General features: G+C 45.5%; 1 protein-coding gene across 6 annotated transcripts in view; it reads left to right on the forward strand.

Annotated features, from left to right (window-relative positions):
- BCAR3 (BCAR3 adaptor protein, NSP family member) overlaps window positions 1-16,851 on the forward strand; it is an 85,432-nt gene extending 68,581 nt beyond the window's left edge. For 5 of the 6 annotated variants that reach the window (XM_083444859.1, XM_083444860.1, XM_083444861.1 and 2 more), the window contains 8 exons: window positions 538-980; window positions 2,021-2,121; window positions 3,820-4,451; window positions 9,767-9,882; window positions 11,778-11,949; window positions 13,624-13,735; window positions 14,312-14,524; window positions 15,918-16,851. In XM_083444859.1, coding sequence (XP_083300985.1) covers window positions 538-980; window positions 2,021-2,121; window positions 3,820-4,451; window positions 9,767-9,882; window positions 11,778-11,949; window positions 13,624-13,735; window positions 14,312-14,524; window positions 15,918-16,096 — 1,968 coding nt within the window. In that variant the 3' untranslated portion in view covers window positions 16,097-16,851. Of the gene's footprint in view, window positions 1-537; window positions 981-2,020; window positions 2,122-3,819; window positions 4,452-9,766; window positions 9,883-11,777; window positions 11,950-13,623; window positions 13,736-14,311; window positions 14,639-14,760 lie in introns of all 6 variants that reach the window. The other variant, XM_083444862.1, reaches the window with a different exon arrangement.
- The last annotated feature ends 1,776 nt before the right edge of the window (window positions 16,852-18,627 follow it).

Consider the following 18,627-nt stretch of genomic DNA (forward strand, 5'->3'; position numbering starts at 1 on the left):
TTGAAGTCTTCCGTATCACTGAGATGGAAAACCTGTATGGGAAGCTCAGAAAAGGGGAAGGGCCTGTGGCTTAGCTGACTATGTTGAATAGTGGTATAGTCCTATTCCAGAACTATAGCTGGACTACAACTCACACCAGCCTCAGAGTGAATTGTCAGGGATGATGAACATCTGGAAACACCTGGATGACACCAGGTTGTGGAAATGGTTTCTCTAGGACAGTGTTTCCCAAGCTTGGGTATCCAGATGTTTTTGGACTACAACTCCCATTATCCCTAGCTGGCAAGAACATTGGTCAGGGATGATGGGAATTGTAGTCCAAAAACAGCTGGAGACCCACGTTTGGGAAACACTGCTCCAGGATATATCTTTAATGTTTTGCCATTTTATTTAAATGCAACAACTTTTGTGATAGATTACAACGAAGCATTGTAACTTTTTTTTTAAAAAATGAAAAGACGCCGAGGCTTTCAGTAAAAGAAAGGAAGGGTACACTTGTCCAATAGTGGCTAATCTCATTCTGATTTTCTCTTAAAGGTGTCTGAAAGCCTTGTTCAGAGAGATGGAGATTTCTTGATCAGGGACTCTCTCTCTAGCCCTGGGAATTTTGTCCTTACCTGTCAATGGAAAAACACCTCTCAGCACTTCAAGATCAACAAAACCATCTTGAGGCTCAACGAAGCCTACTGCCGTGTTCAGTACCAATTTGAGGACGAAAGTTTCGACAGCATCCCTGGACTGGTCCGGTGCTATGTGGGGAACCGCCGGCCAATCTCAAAGCAGAGTGGAGCAATTATATTTCAGCCCATCAACAGGACTGTCCCATTGAGGTGTCTGGAAGAAAAATATGGCACTTCCCCAGCCCTGCAAAGGGAGGGCAGCATTCCGGAAGGAAAAGTGGAAACTCCAAAGAGATTGAGCCTTAATATGTGCACTCGCCAGACCAGAGAGCAGAATTCAGTCCGAGGAAACCTTCTAAGGTACGACTATCATGCACCATCTGTGATAGTTTTGAGATGGACACCCCACACAGGAGATCAGAATGTGGCTCTAATTATACAAGGGAGGAGAGGAGAGTATACATGATCAAGGAAGCTCTATCCCTTCCCATCACACTCCATGTTGAAGAGCAACTGTCTGCCAAGGGAAACCCATCTGCACTCATGGATCTGTGTGGAAGATCCATGATTGGGTTTCTTGACTTTTTTTTAAAAAAAAAAGCCTAAAAAACAGCTTTGGTTTGTCTGAAATGGCTGGGGGAAGCCATACTTTTTAATACTGTAATTTTATGTTGTGAACTGCCCTGAGATCTACAGGTATAGGCCGGTATGCAAATTTAATAAATGCTACTACTACTTGGGAAAGGCTCTTTAGCCTTTTCTCCCTGCCTGGTTCTCTTTTAAAAACTATCAACCCTTTGCTCTTAAAACATCTATTAGCCCTGCTTTGGGGAAAAGGCTGGTGCCTGTGTTTTTATCTCTTCCCCCCCACCCGAATGAGCCTATTAGTAGCTTTGTGGCAGTGATTTCTGTTGCTGGGAGAAAGGTTAGGCACCCCCACGCCCAGTGCTGCTGCTACAAGTCCATCTCCCTGTTTCCCCCCATCCTCCAGCTGTTTAAGGTTCTAGAGATCCGGACATCCTTGTTCCTAGCACTGCTTTAAGTAGCATTTCAAATCAACTAAATCCACATTCATTAATATCACTCCTTTTGCTCACAAAGGTCACCCCATTTTATCCTCATAACAATCCTGTGAGGGTGGCTTGGGTTCAGAGTGAGAATGTCTATAGACATATACCATGTCCATAGACATGGCGGTGGGGACAAAATTTGTCATGGTTTTGTGCTTTGGGATCATCAGTCAAGAGAGTCAGATGCCTGGCGGCCTGGCAATGAACAGATCAAGCAGGGATGTGCAGCCTACGGCTCAAAGAGTATGGTCTGTGTGCAGAAGCATAAAGGAGAACTTAAAAAATAATAATTAACATTAATTAACATTGTGACGTTCCTCCCCTTTACAGAAACAAGGAAAAAAGCGGTAGCCATCCAGCCTGCTTGGACCATGTTCAGGAGAAGAGATTCCCTCTGAAGGCTCACCAGTCAGAAAGTTACCTGCCCATCAGTATGTGTCACCTGAGCTATGCGTTTGGAGCAAAACGGAGGGTGTTGCGGCGGTGGGCTGCTGTTCATTGAGCTTCTGTTTTAAACATATCCTTGGGGGTACACTTTTTATTGTCTGGGCGCAAGAAAACAACAAACACATTGTGTGTGCGTAAAGTACATGCCGCCCATTCATTGCACAATCCCTGCCTTTCTCTTCTATCCCCCAATTTTGAAGAACCAAACAAGAGGTGGAAGTGTTGGCTGGACTTGCCTCACAAGACTCTGGAGAGTGTGGGACATTGCCCCCCTCTTGCCCCCCTGCTTTTTCCATCTAGCAAAAGTTGCCCTCAGCAAAATCTCACATGCCACTTGGAGCTTTGTATCTACAATGACGGGATTTGCATGTGCCTTAAAGGTCTTTGTAGGTATTTTCCTGCATTCTGGAAACAATTAGCTTTACATGAGCTATGCTCTGAAATCCATTCCTGTCATAACTCCTTGTGCACTCAGGTTCCCTTTTCGGAAAATGTTCTTTCCGTGCAAAATGTGGGGCTATTTCTTGTGAGTCACAAGCTCTCATTTCTGCTCTTACCCATCAGATTCAGTTACAAATCAGTTCCTATTCCAAGCCCTGGAGATTTTCCACTTCTGACTGTACAGCCCGGAACATTATCATACTCACTGCAGAATAATGTGACAGTGCAGCTGCTCTGTATATCTCTGATTTTTTGGGGGGAGGAGGACCTGTATATTGGTGGAGCTTTACGCTTCACTGTCTCTAAACTATGCATCTTAAGTATGTGGCATTCGGAAGAATGCAAGGCATCCAAAATATATTGTTTGGTTTGTAACTATGGTATGTGTATTTGTGTTAACTGCCCTGAAATCCTCAGATGAAGGGTAGGATAGAAAAACAAACAAATACCAAGGAAATAATGAGTTGACAAAATTAGCTCCAGGGGTGACATATTCATTATGTTCAGATATGAAAAGTCCAGCATGGAAATGATGCCTCTGTGCAAGAGTGCAACACTTGCCTGAAGAGCAAGGCCTGCTTGGCTTGACAGAACCCTGTTTCTTTCTCTCTGAACCCTCCTGCCTCTCCAGACAAGGGTGTACTTAGGGGTTGGCCAGGTTGCCAAGGGCACAGGCCCAGAGGGGTGCAAAAATCATGCCTCTCCACTCTGGCGCAGCTCCTCTAGCAAGGGCACAAGGGAGCCTAGTATGCCTCTCTGGACATTACAGAGCTCCAGGGCATTACAGAGAATGACTGGTTTGTGCATCCCTCCCTCCTCTGTGCTCTTCAGGGGACTCCAGATCTTGAATGTGAGTACGTTGCAGAGCACAGAAGAGGAGGCAGTATGGGCCTGGAGGCTGCATGTAGCCTGCATGCCCCACCCTTCAAAACCAGCCAGTAATTTGTTGAGTGAACACTTTCACAAGGCCACTTCAGTATGAGAAAGCCTGATAGGGGTAGATTGCTTTGTGATACCCTTTTGTGTGAGTGAATCCTGAGGTCAGCCACACTTGTGGCCTTTTAACACCTCGCTCACCCATTGCCTGTGCAATGACTGGAATGGGAAGGAAAGCCTGCCATTTCTTGCCAGGGCATGTGACTCTAGATTTTGGAAGTCTTCTTCCTTCTCTGTCTCCCTGACAAGCGCTGCTCCCTTGCCGTTTGATACCTCCTAACCTGCCTCCTCCTTTTAACTTGCAGGTTCAAGGTACCCATCTCAGGGAACTGAAGTTGAAACCAGCCCTTGTCCAAAGTCGCCAGCGTTCAGGACAGGCAGTGAGCCCGCACTGAGCCCTCAGTTGTTCCGGAGAGCTGCCTCTGAGTTGCAGCTCATCGATGCTCTCAGGGGTTCTGACAGCCAGCTGTACCCCAGGCCTCCGCCCAAGCCCAGCAAAGTCCCCTTTCTGAGGCCACCGCACGGTTCGGAGGCCCTGTATTGTGAATTGAACGCAGCGTTTCCCACAGACTGCGGGGTGACAAAGCAACCTTTATGCCAGAAGGACAGCTTTGTAGAGCATCTGGCAACGAGGGAGAATGGGACACATTCATCCAGGCATTCCAAAAGGAGCTACTTGATCCTGGGCGACAATGATTCTTTGCTGAGCGCTGCGGACCCACTCGTGGCCCAGACGGAGATGTGCAAAGAGAGCAGCGTCTTTGTCGCGCCTGTTCTTGAGATGTTCTCCAGTTTCAGGCCTAACGATTTCGAGTCCAAGCTCCTTCCCTTGGAAAACAAACCCTTGGAGACAGCCATGCTGAAAAGGGTGAAGGAGCTGTTCACAAACAACAGTGCAAAGAGAATCGCTCTGCATATGCTTAAAATGGACTGCAAGGTAAACTGTCTGTTTCTTTTTAAAAAAGTAGTAGTAGTGTATTGGCCCAAATATAAGCCACCACCCCCCCCCCCAATTTGGGCTGTAAAAAGTTGAAGTTCAGCTTTTATTTGTGACCTTAATGCACAGCTCCCCCCCCCCCCCAGGAAGCAGCACACCACCTGCCCGCTGCTCCCAAGCCTCCCCCGCCACCTAAAGAAGGGGGAAGGCCACTGGCAAAGCTGCACGGCTACCCCCCCCCCCAGAGCAGCCCAGGAGTGCAGGGCAGTGGCTTGCAGCCTACCCACCACTCCCAAGCCTCCCCCCAGCACCGACTTGGGAAGGTAGTGCCAGGAGGTGGGCTGCACCCACAAATAAGTCTTGAATTTTAAATGTGCGGCTTATTTGCGGGTGCGTCTTATATTCGGGCCAATACGGTAAATAAGGCTAAAGGGAAGTGTCCTTTCAAGAGTAATAGCCATTTTAGATCAGACCAGGAGTTTGTCTAAACTAGTAACCTAGGAAAAGGGCATTTCATTGTGGTGGATCCTTCTTAAAGACAAGGAGCCAATCCGCACCATACATCCAGTGCACATGACCCCCCCCCCCAAAAAAAAAGAATCATGGGAACTGTAGTTTGTTAAGGGTGCTAGGAAGTAATAGCTCTATGAGGGGAAACTACAGTTCCCAGGGTTCTCTTGTGCTTTACATGTGTACAGTATGTTCTTTAAAATTATTATGTTGGTGGTTCCACCGCTTGCTGATGCATTTTGGAGCAGTGGCAAGTTTTCAAATGCTGTTCAAAAGCAGCCTTGCATAACCCGTGCATTGCAGTAATCCAACGCGGACCCTAACACAAGCAGGACAGGGTTCATGCAGCCTGTGCACCAACTCATCTCTGGTGAAAGGCATTTTTTGAGCCACAAAAGACATGGTGCTTGATTTCTGCTTCTGCACGCTCAATGCAGAACAGCATAATGCAGCACATTTGACTCCAGGTCCGACTTAGCAGCCAGAACAGCATAGCCTCAATCAAATCATAGCAATTAGAGAGGCAGAAGGGAGCTGAATTTAGACCTGCCTCCTCTGAGCTCAGCTGGTTGGTGCCGTTGATGATTTGACTGTGGCTGCATTCATATATGGACAGATCAAGGCTAGTGCTTTCTGGCACGTTACTTGCCCAGAAGGAATTGTGACTGTCGGGAAATGGATGCACTATATAAAAACTCTTCCTTCTGGGCAAGTAACTGACTGCAAGTCTGCACAAGAGGAGCGCTACCATATTGTTTGCTTGGGGTGAGGTGGTGGGAATCTCAATATTGTCTGATGAAACTTAAAGGATTTCTGGTCTTGAGAGAAGGAGCTGGGCTAGGTGGCTGTGTTTCTGTGAAAGACATAATGGCTCAGGAGACAGCAGTCGTGCTAATCAGCAGAGCTCCAGGAAATAGTTTTGTGCATTGTATCGGCAGAAGAGGCTGCAAGAGCTAGAGAGGAATGCTCATTTATTGTAGGAGTATTGATCTCACCTGAATTTTGGTAAAAGCCCAAATCACTTTCAATTCCCCATTTGGCTGTCCCAGGATGCAGTCAGCCAGCAAGGTAGCTAATAACTACATAGACTACACAGCAGCTGGATCCAAGATTCATGGCATGCCAACTCTGCCCTCTAGCGGAGCTGTCTTTGAAATAAGTGAAGCTATCTGTGTTTGTAGCAACAAAGAATTTAGACCCTCCTGGCAGTTGTTGGGGTATACTTGGGAGTAGGCTCTCTCGTTTGCCAATTTAAGCAGCAGGTTTTTGCAAAGGACAGGATTCCTTGTGATAGATACCACTAGGAATGCCACAGGGAGTCTAGAAGATTTTTTTAAAAAATGAGATGATATGATAGCCATCTTCAAATATCTAAAGGGCTGTTACATGGAGGATGGACCAGGCTTGCTTTCTCCTGCTCTGGAGGGTACGGCCTGAGCCAATGGATTCAAGTTACAAGAAAGGAGATTCTAACAGGAGATGGTGGACTTCCCTTCCTTGGAGGAGGTTTTTAGGCAGAGGTTGGATGGCCATCTGTCATGGGTGCTTTAGTTGATATCCCTGCATTGCAGGGGGTTGGACTAGATGATCCTTGGGATCTCTCTCAACTCTACAATTCTGTGATTCTGTGGGCTGGTCACGTTACATACTGCAAGAGCCATGCTGACGTGCTTATCCAAATGTACTGGCAGGGTGGGAAGACATGGCAACAGCTGTATACAAACCCGCAGTGGTCACTTCAAGCTATTGTGATCACAAGTACCTCTTCTAGGTTTTGTTTCATGTTTTGAGGCAACAGTTGGCTAGTGAGCTTGCTATATGGAAACACCCTAAGTTAATGGGATAAGCTTTGTTTTTATTTGGGAGATGGAGATTAAAAGCAGTCTTTTGTGCTGCAGCACATCTTCTCCACTCACTTTCTGTGAGAATGACCCAGTACTTCCAGTCCCTGCTTGATACCACCCAGGTGCCAAATGGCATTATCTACACACAGCTTCACAGCATTGTCTCCCCTCTTTCTGTCATCGGTTCAGTGACACTCCTTTGAATGCTTCCCCCTAAAGCTATTACAGGCTTGTTAGAATCAACAGCTTCTTTGAGGATTCTGTAAATCAAGTTGGCATCAGCTGCAGTCCATTGCACCAAGAGGGACGGTGAGGACCTTTCCGGCACTCTCCTCATTACTTAGAGCACTCCACTCTGAGAGCTTAATCTATATTTATGTTCAGTTTAAACCGGGCACTAGAGGAATTGCCTGTCTCCTGACATTGCATTTGCCCCGGTCACAGGAGGGTCTCCAGATGAGATTGGTTAAAGCAAGTAGCATTTGGGGCCCGTTATTAGAGTGAGGATAATATTACTAATGACACTTAGTGCCACCTGCCTGCAGCCCAGAGGGGCTTAGAGGTCCCTAATGATGATGCTGCTGGATACTTCGATGATGCTGTAAAATATGACGGCCATTATGACTCATCAGAGATTTCTGGCGGATGTTGTAAAATGTGCCAGATGCTTCTCTTGTCTGTTGGTGATAAAGCTGGGAATGCTGTCACAGGCCTGCTGCTGTAACACATCTCCTAGTGATGATCTTGGGAAGGGGGTGAACGGCTAACCCAGATGATCTCACACAGGGCCTCCCGTATGCACAAGGGACTTAAGTGTTTGGGCAAATCACAGCAACATGGTGGTCACCAAGGAAGAGACAATTGTGCATACACCTCTTTACAGCCGTACCTTGGGTTAAGAACTTCATTCGTTCTGGTCCTTTCTTAACCTGAAACTGTTCTTAACCTGAGGCACCACTTTAGCTAATGGGGCCTCCTGCTGCCACTGCCGCGCGATTTCTGTTCTCATCCTGAAGCAAAGTTCTTATTTCTGGGTTAGCGGAGTCTGTAACCTGAAGCATCTTTTGTAACCCAAGGTACCACTGTATTTCACCCGCATGCCCCTTTTGTTAGCAGCGAGGGTCATGTCACATCCAACTGATGCGGGTTGAATGGGTGGGGTTGCATTTGTGTATAATATGGCTACTATTAGCAGAAACCCTCTGCCTTGCAGGACATCTTTGTGAGAAGAAAAGGCTAAGGAGTAAACCCTAAACAAATCCAGAGTGGAGTCCCTCAAGTGGTTGGGTGGCACCTTGTACACCTCCTTCTGGCAACTCCTGCAGTCAAGCTGGTGCCAAACATATTGCTCTGCTTTCCTTTGGACCACATCAGCGAGGCTGAGAGGGAGGACTTGTTTGGGAAGCCCAGGACTTCCATATGCATTGCCCAGGGTCAGGCCCTGGAGAGGTCATTTTGATGCTGGTAACGCAGCAGTTATGAGTTAGAGGTCTCTGCAGCCACAACAGGCACTGTGATTCTCTAGTGGTTTGACTTTACCCTTGGAGGTGCACTCCATTGTCTCATGGGACCAGTGGATGGCAACAATTAGCAGAAGGGTTACAAAAATGCAGGAAGAGGTGAATTTGAAGCAGTTTGTTGAAAGGCTCAAGTGCTTTTCCAAAGCGGTTGACTTGTGGGCAACAGTTTAATCAAGACAGCTGCCAGCAGCCAAACCCAATTCCTTAGTGGTTTGTTTAGCCCTGAAGAAGAGCTGTCTGACTTAAAACACGTCAGGCCTTAATAAACTGCTTTAAATTCACCTTTTGAGGTGCATTTGCTTTGCTTCATGTCATTTAGTGCAACAAATGTGCTGTGTTCCTTTGCGGGAGGTTAAACAAATCCTAACAAACGTAGATTGATCTCTTGATTGGTTCACCTTTCCACTGGCAAGTCTAGAGGTTGCTGCCTTTATGTTTTGGCTCTTTCTCTGCCTCCCTCTCCACCTGCAGTTAGGGTAAATGAGAAGGCCATGCCACTGTTTCTTATGCTTGTAACCTACCTTCCATGATGAAACTTAGGATCTCACACAGAGGGCTCTGTGGTAGTACCTCTGTAGCTTCAACAAGGCCAGCCCTTGGGATGTTTGACAACACCCCATTTTGTGTGCCTTTTCTATACCATGTCCTGGGACTGCCTGCTAGGATTAAGCTGTGCTCAAATGGACAATTTTTGTTGATTCCTTTTTCCCAACACAGCTGAAACAAACCTATAGCTTAAACTGTATGCAGCAGAAATCTAAAAACTTGATTATATTTGCTTGGCTTTTTAAAAAGTTTCTAATTCAACTAGAGAAACCATCTATTGACCTTTGTAAAAAATTCATTGCAAAAAGAATTAAGTGTTAAGATGTGAAAGGAACCATGAGCTCGGTAACCGTTCCACCCAAGCGAGGACCATGGAAGGAAACCTCAGTGGAATTTTGTCTATGGGGAACAACTCTTGAGGTTCATGGTGGGTATGAGGAACAGCAAGGAAAGGGGAGCTTGGGGGTTTGCCAGCTGACTGGGGGTGGGGAGGTTTTGCCGCTTTAAAAGTACCCATGTGTAGAAATCAACAGGTGAACCCTTTTACAGTGTGGAGGCAAGCGCCACCATCTGATAAAAGCAGCTATTAAAAGCACAGCTGCAGTTGCAGGCTGAAAAGTTGGCAACCCTAGCAGGAGCTCTGTATAACCAACACTGGATCCCCATGAAGCGTTTGAACGGAACAACCGTGTGTCCCTTGGAGAGAGAAGCTGCTTTACGTTTTATGAATTGCTTGAGCAAGCTGGCAGCCTTTTTATGGTAGCTGCTCTGGCATGTAAAGCAGCAAGGAGCAATTGGGGCTGCTGAGGGTTTTCAGCATAAATGTTGGTTAATGCTCAGGCTGCCTTGTCTCTACCCTGACTCATTCCGTACGCACTCTTGCTGCACTTGACAGGTTGCTAGGATACTGGAGGTCTCCGAAGAGATGAGGAGAATCATGGGAGTGAATTCAGGCCTGGAACTTATTACGTTGCCGTATGGACACCAACTGCGCCTCGACATAATTGAAAGGTAAACGCTGTTATTGCTACCTTACAAGTTTCCTTCCCCGTGTAGGCTCTGCGGAAAATATCAGGCTGCCGAGGAAAATTGTCAGGGGTTCATTGTTGTTCTCTGTAAAAAAGTATTTGTCAGTTCTTCCTTCCTAACGGATGACATACTAATTGATTCCCAGTGATAGGGTGTGATTTTGGTGGGCTACTGAGAGGCTAAGCACCTTTTACAAAATGACTATTCAAGGAAAAATTTGAACCTATTATTATTATTATTATTATTAGCTTCTGAGCATGTTTACATGGACACCAACATTGCAGGGGTGGGTTGGGAAGCATTTAATCATGAACTGTGAGCAGGTTTTTGTAAATAAACTATGATATCGAGGGAAGTATTATTATTTTTTTAATGGAAGATATTCTTAAGCAGGAAATAAGTCCAAAAAGATCTGTAGCACGACCTGAAAAACTAAATGCCTTATGTTCCCACATGTCGCCAGCACAGATAATCCCAGGAATCTTAAGTGCAAAGCATCTCTGAAAGCCTCCTTTGAGGCCTACAAAATAATACCTTGTCTGCATTCAAAGCCACCAGGCCGCCCCCCTCTTCAAAAAGTTGCATGCAGTGGTTTAGAGCTTTTAGCCAACCATGTGGTTGCCATGGTTTCCTGCTGCAGATCAGAGAGAGACCCATTGCACGGAATGGTCTGACTGGCAAATAGCTGCTCCTGCTCCTCTTGCCAAGCAACGAGATGACCCACTCCTGTGCTTTTGTCACAGACATCTTCAAATTGCTTTGCCAGTCTTGGCACCTCTGCTGCCAGCATGGGGGCTGGCAAGTTCTTTCCTCCCAGGCCCTTCCAACTGGGCTGGCATTCTTTTGTTGGCCTGTCATGCCTGGTCACAGGCATTACTGTCTCTCCATCCCCTTTCTTCTTCCTTGAAAGGGTGGGTAGCTACGATGAGAGTATTGTCAAAATGATCGTTAGGCGTTGAGAGAATTCACTCTGAATGTTCTCAAACTCACTGCTGGAGCTTGCTTAAATAGCCCCAAAGATTTTGAAAAGCTGCCAATTAGGTTGATGATTGGCTAGTTTTCATACTGAAACAATGGCCATGTTCCCACATCATGGTTAACCATAGATAATGGCTTATTGTAAACATGGAAAGGGCTCCCACTGCACTCCTTTCCTAGTGCAAGCAAGAGTTAACAAACCATGAGTCCTGGATTGGCATGCTTCAAACAAACCATAGAGTAAAGCCAATCTTGCTTTGATTGAGCGGAACAGATGACAATTCCGATTTTGGAAGTAAATCTAAGCCCAGGGATCATGGTTTGCTGCATGCACAAAGAAATGAGCTAAGAGGGAGCCATCTCCATATTGATAATAAACCATTAATTAAGCCAATGAAAGCTGGCAGATTGATTATTCTTGTGTGATCCTTCTAAATGAATATTTTCCTCTTACATAGAGATTTGTCACACTGCGGCAGATTGATAGAAATGTATTGTAACAATACTTGCAATTTTTATTCACTTAATTGACTTAAATATTTTGATCGGCTAAATGATTAATTGGACAATTTATTTTGGGGACCAGTAAGAAGAAAAGCATTTTTAAAGCCATAAAAACAATTTTAAAAATTCATCCTATATCCATACACACACTTTCAGAAACGTTCCTCCAGGAAGGAAGGAAGTGCCTGCTTGCGAGTGTGCTGTGCAACCTCTAAGGACAGATAGCACTTGTTTTCTTCAGATCTCCTGCTTTATTATAAATAAATGCATGCTACATGATGTCACCACAGTACTTTAAGGCCATATTCGTGCTTGGATTCAGTTCTACGGGCAGCTTGAAATCTCATGGCTCTCCTGATATCTTAAGACTGTTTCTGATTTCTTTCCCCCTTTAGACACAACACCATGGCAATAGGGATAGCGGTTGATATTCTCGGCTGCACAGGAAACTTGGAAGAACGAGTTGCAACGTTAAACAGGATCATCCAGGTCGCTGTGGAACTCAAAGACTCCATGGGGGATCTCTATGCATTTTCAGCTATAATGAAAGCTCTGGAAATGCCTCAGGTAAAAGGAATTCCCCACGTTAAACTATTTAACATGCAATCTTAAGGTGTGGGGAAAGAGGAACTGCCTTTTGTGCTGAGCAAGGCATTGGATAGGCTCTGGCATTCTTCTGTTCATTTCCTGTTCTGGAATACCCAACTCTCCTCCTCCCAACACCCTGGCTTGACCAAAGAGGTGTCTCCGACATTGGCTCTCCCTCTCTGATATTGGATGGGTGGATCCAATCTATCCTATGACTCCTGGGACACCTTGCAGATAGTAAGATTGCACCCACGTGAGGGGTTCACACACAAAACTAAGCCATTGTTTATTAAATCACAGCTTAGCGTTATGTCTGAACCCATCGCAGCAACTTAACTATCGTCTACTAACTGTGGTTTAAGTTCACCCATTAACCAAGGTTAACCAAGGTTCATAGTTGGCTTACTAACTTTAATAAATAGCATGCAAGCCTGGATTTCCTATAATTAAGAAGCCTTCTGTAGTATAAGGAATTAACTGTAGGCAAAGAGCTACAGACCTGTGAGTGAAGAGCAGCCAAGAATCCAAACTGATTTCAATGCTACTCTCACTGGTAGGTAAAAATGATCCACAGGGCTAGTAAAAAAACACACCACCTTACTGTCAGGAATGGTTCTCCAGATTTAGTCCCATCTTCCCTGATCATTGAGTGGGGTTGGCCAGTGTTTGCAGTCCTGCGGCATTACTGTATTTGTGGTTGTCCTCCTTACCGCTCACGTTTGTATCTTTACTAAAATATGGTGAGTAAACCTAGTGCTAGAGATTGAGCCAGTGTCGAGTAGATGTCTTTCCCATCCTTGTGCACAGTGCTTCTTATTCCGGCACCGCAGAATAGCATTTACAATTGTAGTTCAAGATGCACACGGATTCCTAACAGGCACTAAGAAATATGCAGGGTGATCAGCGATCTGCTTCCAGGTTTTCAAATTCATCATTTATACAGGAATTAGCTTTAGTGTAGCCAAGCTCATTAGATCTTATGGGTAATGCCCATCCACAAGTAAAATGGCAGGCTGGAGGGTTTGTTGAGTTGAACTGCTGACTTGGGAGGGCACAAGCCTACTGCTAAGAAACGAGTCCTTCCAAAGTGTGGCAGATTTGCTACACCCCTTTGTTGGGATCAGATTGGATACTTTGGGAAGAACTGTTTTTACATGGTTTTCCAAACTTGGCTCCCCAGCTGTTTTTGGACTACAATTCCCATCATCCCTGACCATTGGCCCTGCTGACTAGGGAAGATGGGAGTTACAGTTCAAAAACAGACGGAGACCAAAATTTGGGAAACCCTGATGATCTGGTGAGTAGAACAGGTTGGAGGGCCCAACCAAGCTTACTGCTAAAAGGGAGTCCTTTCAAGGAAGCAGATTTGCTGCAGCCCTTTGCTGGGATGAGCTGTTTATAAACACCTAGCAGGGCTGGTGGTTGGGACGGCTTCAGCTAACAAGCAAATGTTCTAGTCTGCCATTTCATACAGCATGTTAGCGCAGTTTCGCACAGGCAGCTTCTGCTCTCTGTGGATGCAAACTGCACACTTGATGGAACAGCAGCAAAATGTTGCTGATTTGTATGAAATACCCCTTCTTTTAAGTTGCACCGTGTTCATTTTGTGTTGTTCAGGGACTGCTTGACAGTTTAGCTATTCTTCCTCTACAGGTCACAAGGTTAGAGCAAACGTGGACTGCTCTGAGGCACTGCTACACACAAACAGCCATTATATATGAGAAGCAGCTAAAGCCGTTCAGCAAAGCCTTGCATGAAGGAAGAGGTAAGTTAGGGCAGCTGCATCACATTTATCATTGTCATCATCAATGGAGTCTAATGAAGTCCATAGGCCACATCTGTTATTGCATTAATGGAGAGTGCGGGAGAAAGCCCAAGTCCTAAAAGTGATGGTAACGGACAAAATGCATTAGATGTAACCACATCCTGCCTTACTCATGGTTCATTCCTGTTGTGTGGGAAAAATAACTCAGGAAGGAGGGGTATTCTATCATTCCCTGTCACTGAAATGCTTTGAACAAAATAATCCATGTGACATGCATGAATTAGATCTTCAGGAACAGTGAATAATTTCCACTGAACATCTAATTTGCTTTTCTGGTGATGCAGCAAGAAGAAACCTATAGCCAGGTCAACTTTTTTATCCACTTGCCAAACAAAGAGCACAAGTCATGGTTAGGGAGAGAAGGAGGAATTTTGCTTGGGGTGAATTGGTGGTCATTACAGTACTGCATAGCCAGCACTTTAATGAAATCCTGCTTGTGTATGACATGAGATAGGCTGGTTCCTCTAGCTAGCAAGGGGGCAAAATGTAAATGTTTGTTTTTTACCTCCTTTTCAGAGGCAACCTGCGTTCCACAAAATGTGGTCACTGTCCCCCTGCTGATGCCTCTTGTGATGCTTCTGGAGCGCCAGGCTGTCGTGTTTGATGGAATGGACGTGTGGGAGAACACGGACCAAAGCTGCGAAATAATGCTGAAACACTTGGCGACTGCTCGCTTGATAGCGCAGAATGCTGACCTGTACAGCGCAAATGCGGAAAGGATGTTAGCAGGTAGGAGGGGAATGTACTGCTGCACACTGTTTAATTCCACAGAAACGAGGGGGGAGGGAATCACATCGGTCTTGTTTCTTAGATCTTCCCTTGCAGAATGATGTTGCGGGATCAGTGGCGTAGCGTGGGGGGTGCAGGGGGGGTCGGCCGCACCGGGCGCAACATCTGGGGGTTAGGAGGCGCAAATTGCTTGCCTTGCCCCGGGTGCTGACAACCCACGCTACGCCACTGTGCAGGATGGATGTGCATCAAATGCACCTCCTGGTATTTGCAGTCTGCATAAAGTAGCAGCTTTGGTGTCTGTGATTGTTGCCCACGTCTGTACAGTGTTTGTAAGCTGGAACCAGCTACGTCTTGCAAGTAGATTCAACTGAGGAACAAAGTATCTGCCCTTTTTAGGCACTTGCCATGGCTATGCACAACAGCTTCCAATTGGGCCTAAGAAGCTGATGTTTTAGGCTTTGTTGTAGGTGATACATCTATGAGAAACATTTCTCCTTACCAGGTTTAAAGTATGGTTGGATGAATAGGTTTTTAAGATGGCAAAAGCATTATGGGATGAGATTGGCAGGTCCAGAACTAGTTTCCTTGTTTATCCAGTTTGGTCACTGGCGGGTGGGGGATGGGAGGCAGCCGTCCACTTTGAGTACCCTCCCCAAAGTGGCTAGTTTTTTATATGAAGAGCATCCCCTAGGGATGCAGTCATGTGGAAGAATGATAATCTGACCCAGTGGCGTAGCAGTGGCGGCTCCTTTGCCTTATGGGAAGACTGCAACAGCAGCTTCACTCAGGTGGTATATCGTGGGTGAAACTGCCACTGCTCCTGAGTCCAGGTCCACCCGTGATATACCACTGAGTGAAACTGCCCTCACACCAGTAAAGACAGAGGAACAAGCTGCTTTGGCTAGGCGTCAATACCGCTTGTTCTTCCACCTCTTTAAACTGCTCTGCTGAGGAGCATGGCTGTCCTTGCCTTAGCCAAGCAGTTTTACGGAGCCACCAGCTTGCACAAGGTGGCAGCTCCGTGAAACTGCTCTGCTGAAAGGTGTGTGGTTGCTGCTTCCCTTAGCTAAGCAGTTAACGGAGCCCTGTGCAAGCCAGTGGAGAAGCAGGAGAAGGATTGGGTTGCGAAGCTGCTTCCTCACTGGGGCGAAACTGCCTCAGCGATGTCACTCTGACACCTTGCAGCGCTGTGGGTGGAAAGCAGGGTAAACAATGTAGTTTATCACCAGATCACGAAGTTTGCTTCTACAGATGCTCCTGCATAGCAGAAGCATTGACAGACTTCTGAGCTGGCCTTTTCAGTCTGTTGCAGTAAAAGGTGCTTGTCTTGGATGCCTTCATGGTGAGAAGGCTATTTTACAGTAATTTATTTTCCATTTCCTCCCATCAGGTTTTCAGCCAGATGACGAGATGAATGAGATCTTCAAAACAGAATTTCAGATGAGATTGCTCTGGGGCAGCAAAGGAGCACAAGTTAACCAAAGTGAAAGATACGAGAAATTCAACCAGATCTTAACTGCACTCTCCCGAAAATTAGAACCCCCTTTAGCAAAGCAGATTGAGCAGTGAAATGCTCAATGGACACTCAACTATGTAGTTGGTTCAGTTACTTAACTTAAAGAAAATACACTGTAAAACAGGCCTGCATCAAATGTTTGCCTTTCCCTATACCCTCAGAGTAAGAAGAGGGTGCCTTTTTGGGGTGGGGGGGAGGAAGTACTTCCTGAAAAGTATTTTCCAGGAATATTTGCATTCCCTGACCGACTTTTTGTTTGGCAAAACTGTTTCTCCTTACTGGCAGTAGTGATTCCAGCCAAAACAGGGATCACAATGTGAATTCACATGCATGGCCCATTGAGAAAAAGGGTAGCGCTTTCTGGGTCATAATCGAAGAATTGCTGAAGGGGGTGTGAGAGTACTTGTTGCCACTGCCAATCCTTTTTGCATACTTTTGCTGTATGCAGCTTCATTTGCAGCACCTTCGGGATTTGTAAATTGCACCATGTGCATTTTTTTTTATTTCGTTGCCTAATAAGATTTGACTACTGATTTACAAAGGAATCATTATTTATTTATTATGGATATCTTTAATTATCTCTCGCTCAACAAAGACACTGTCCTGTTACGTGAAGTATTGCTGACACAGTGGTTTTATTAGAGTCTTTTTAGTCTTGCATCAAATAATGTTATTAATAAACTGTAATGTAAGTAAGACTAGAAGTTACAGGAATGGCTTTGCAGAAGGTATCAGTTGTATGATATCCCTTAAAATGGATAGGGAAACTTGTATATGCGCTTGTGAATTAAAGCATCTCATTGTGGAAGTATTTTGTGGTTTTTTTGCCTCAGTGAAATGGGAGTGGATAAACCGAGGGGCCCAAGCTGTCCAGAACTGACCTGCTCATCTTTCCTCCTGAACTTTCTTTTCTTTCCAACTTCCAATCAGCCCCACGCAGCAAGGGTAGTGATAAAGGATGATGGAATTGCTCTCAGCAGCCAGAAACATAACTAGACACTGCAAGGACCTATCAGGAATGAACATAGACCACTGGTACCAAAATGTATGGCAAACTGCCCTATTAGAAAAGTTGAGCAACAAACTTAAAACTAGCACAGGGGAGGATGCCTTCACCCCAGTATGGTTCCCCTTAATCACATACACAGAACAATGACCTATCCCCCCCCCAATCATACAAAGCAATATGGCTAACCTGACCCCCCACATATACACTAGCAACACTGCAACCAAGCAAGCTCAGGACTCCCCTAATCTCTCACAATATCAATGAAAAATTAATACGTAAACAAAGGACCTACCCATGTGATGCTGACACAAAACCCTACACTAGGCAACAGAACAAATGAACAGTACCCCCCACACTTTTTTTTTTCCTCCCAGCCACAAGATGTCTACAACAAAATTATTACTAAATGTAAATGAAGTGGTAATGATAAATGTACTCCTGTCTGTTTTGTAACACAAAATCCGTCAAAACTAATTCCAAAATAAAGGATGCTGGAAGTTGCATCCAGCAGCATCTGGAAGTTCACCACGTCATACAACATTGTAATTCTGGCTCCCTTCCTTGGCTAAAACTGCTTTTATGTTCTGCTCTCCTGCCTTGAGAGCCCTCAGTGCCCTTTGTCCACAATCGTTACCACAAATGTATTTCATTACTTATATCATGTAACATTTCTCAGATCCCCTGATGCCTGAATCAAGCCGTCTGCAGAGTATATGGAGAAAGAGCAGACAAAGGCTTGGGAGGGAAGGTGACTACTTTGGATTGTGGTACTTCATAAAGCACCAGCCACACTATTGTTTATTTAAAGTATATACGTTTCCCCCTTGTAAAGTATCAGGGAAACTATACAGGCAAAAACATTCTCTCCCTGCAACCAGTTTCTCCAACAATGGCTCAAAGAAAAAACATCCATCTATCTTTCTGCCTGTATGCTGGAAGGCATGGTGGTGACCATGACAGGAATCCCAAGACAGACCAAACAACCAGGCTTAATTAAAAAAGGCACTCGCTTCTACCATGGCCTGCTGCCCACAGCTTTTTATCAAACTAGCGAAGCTGGGAAATGTGACACTTAAAAAAGAAAGAAGTAAAGCAAAATAATGGCAAGGGTTTTTTTTGGCTAGCTTTCACACTCTGGTGCATTCCTCATTGCTTTCAAGCACATGCCCTGCAATAATCACAAGGCATGTCTTAATCTGCAGCTTCCCAGTCAAGAGTCACAAAATTCTGACACAAGTTTCCACTTCTTTGGCATTAGAAAGCTAAGGAGTGAGCACACAAAAGGCCCGCTCTGGATTTTGAAGCCAGCAGAGGACGAAGGAGGCAGCTGCCCAAAGGTCTACCAAGGAAAGCAGGGCTCAAATGGAGAATGTAACTGATCTGCAAGCATGCTGGCTGCTACTCCTTGGCATACATACAGACAGCACTGGTTAAGGGAGAGGGGACTGGGTAGAGACTTGCTCCAAAAAACTTAGGAAAGCTCCAAAGCTCTTGTCTGCATATGTGGAACTGCACAGAAGCTACAATGACAATGTCCCAGGCTATTCAATCCTCCCGAATTCCCCAACCACTAGC

The sequence above is a fragment of the Podarcis tiliguerta genome (assembly GCF_965153285.1).
Source record: "Podarcis tiliguerta genome assembly, chromosome: 6".
Lineage (NCBI taxonomy): Eukaryota > Metazoa > Chordata > Lepidosauria > Squamata > Lacertidae > Podarcis > Podarcis tiliguerta.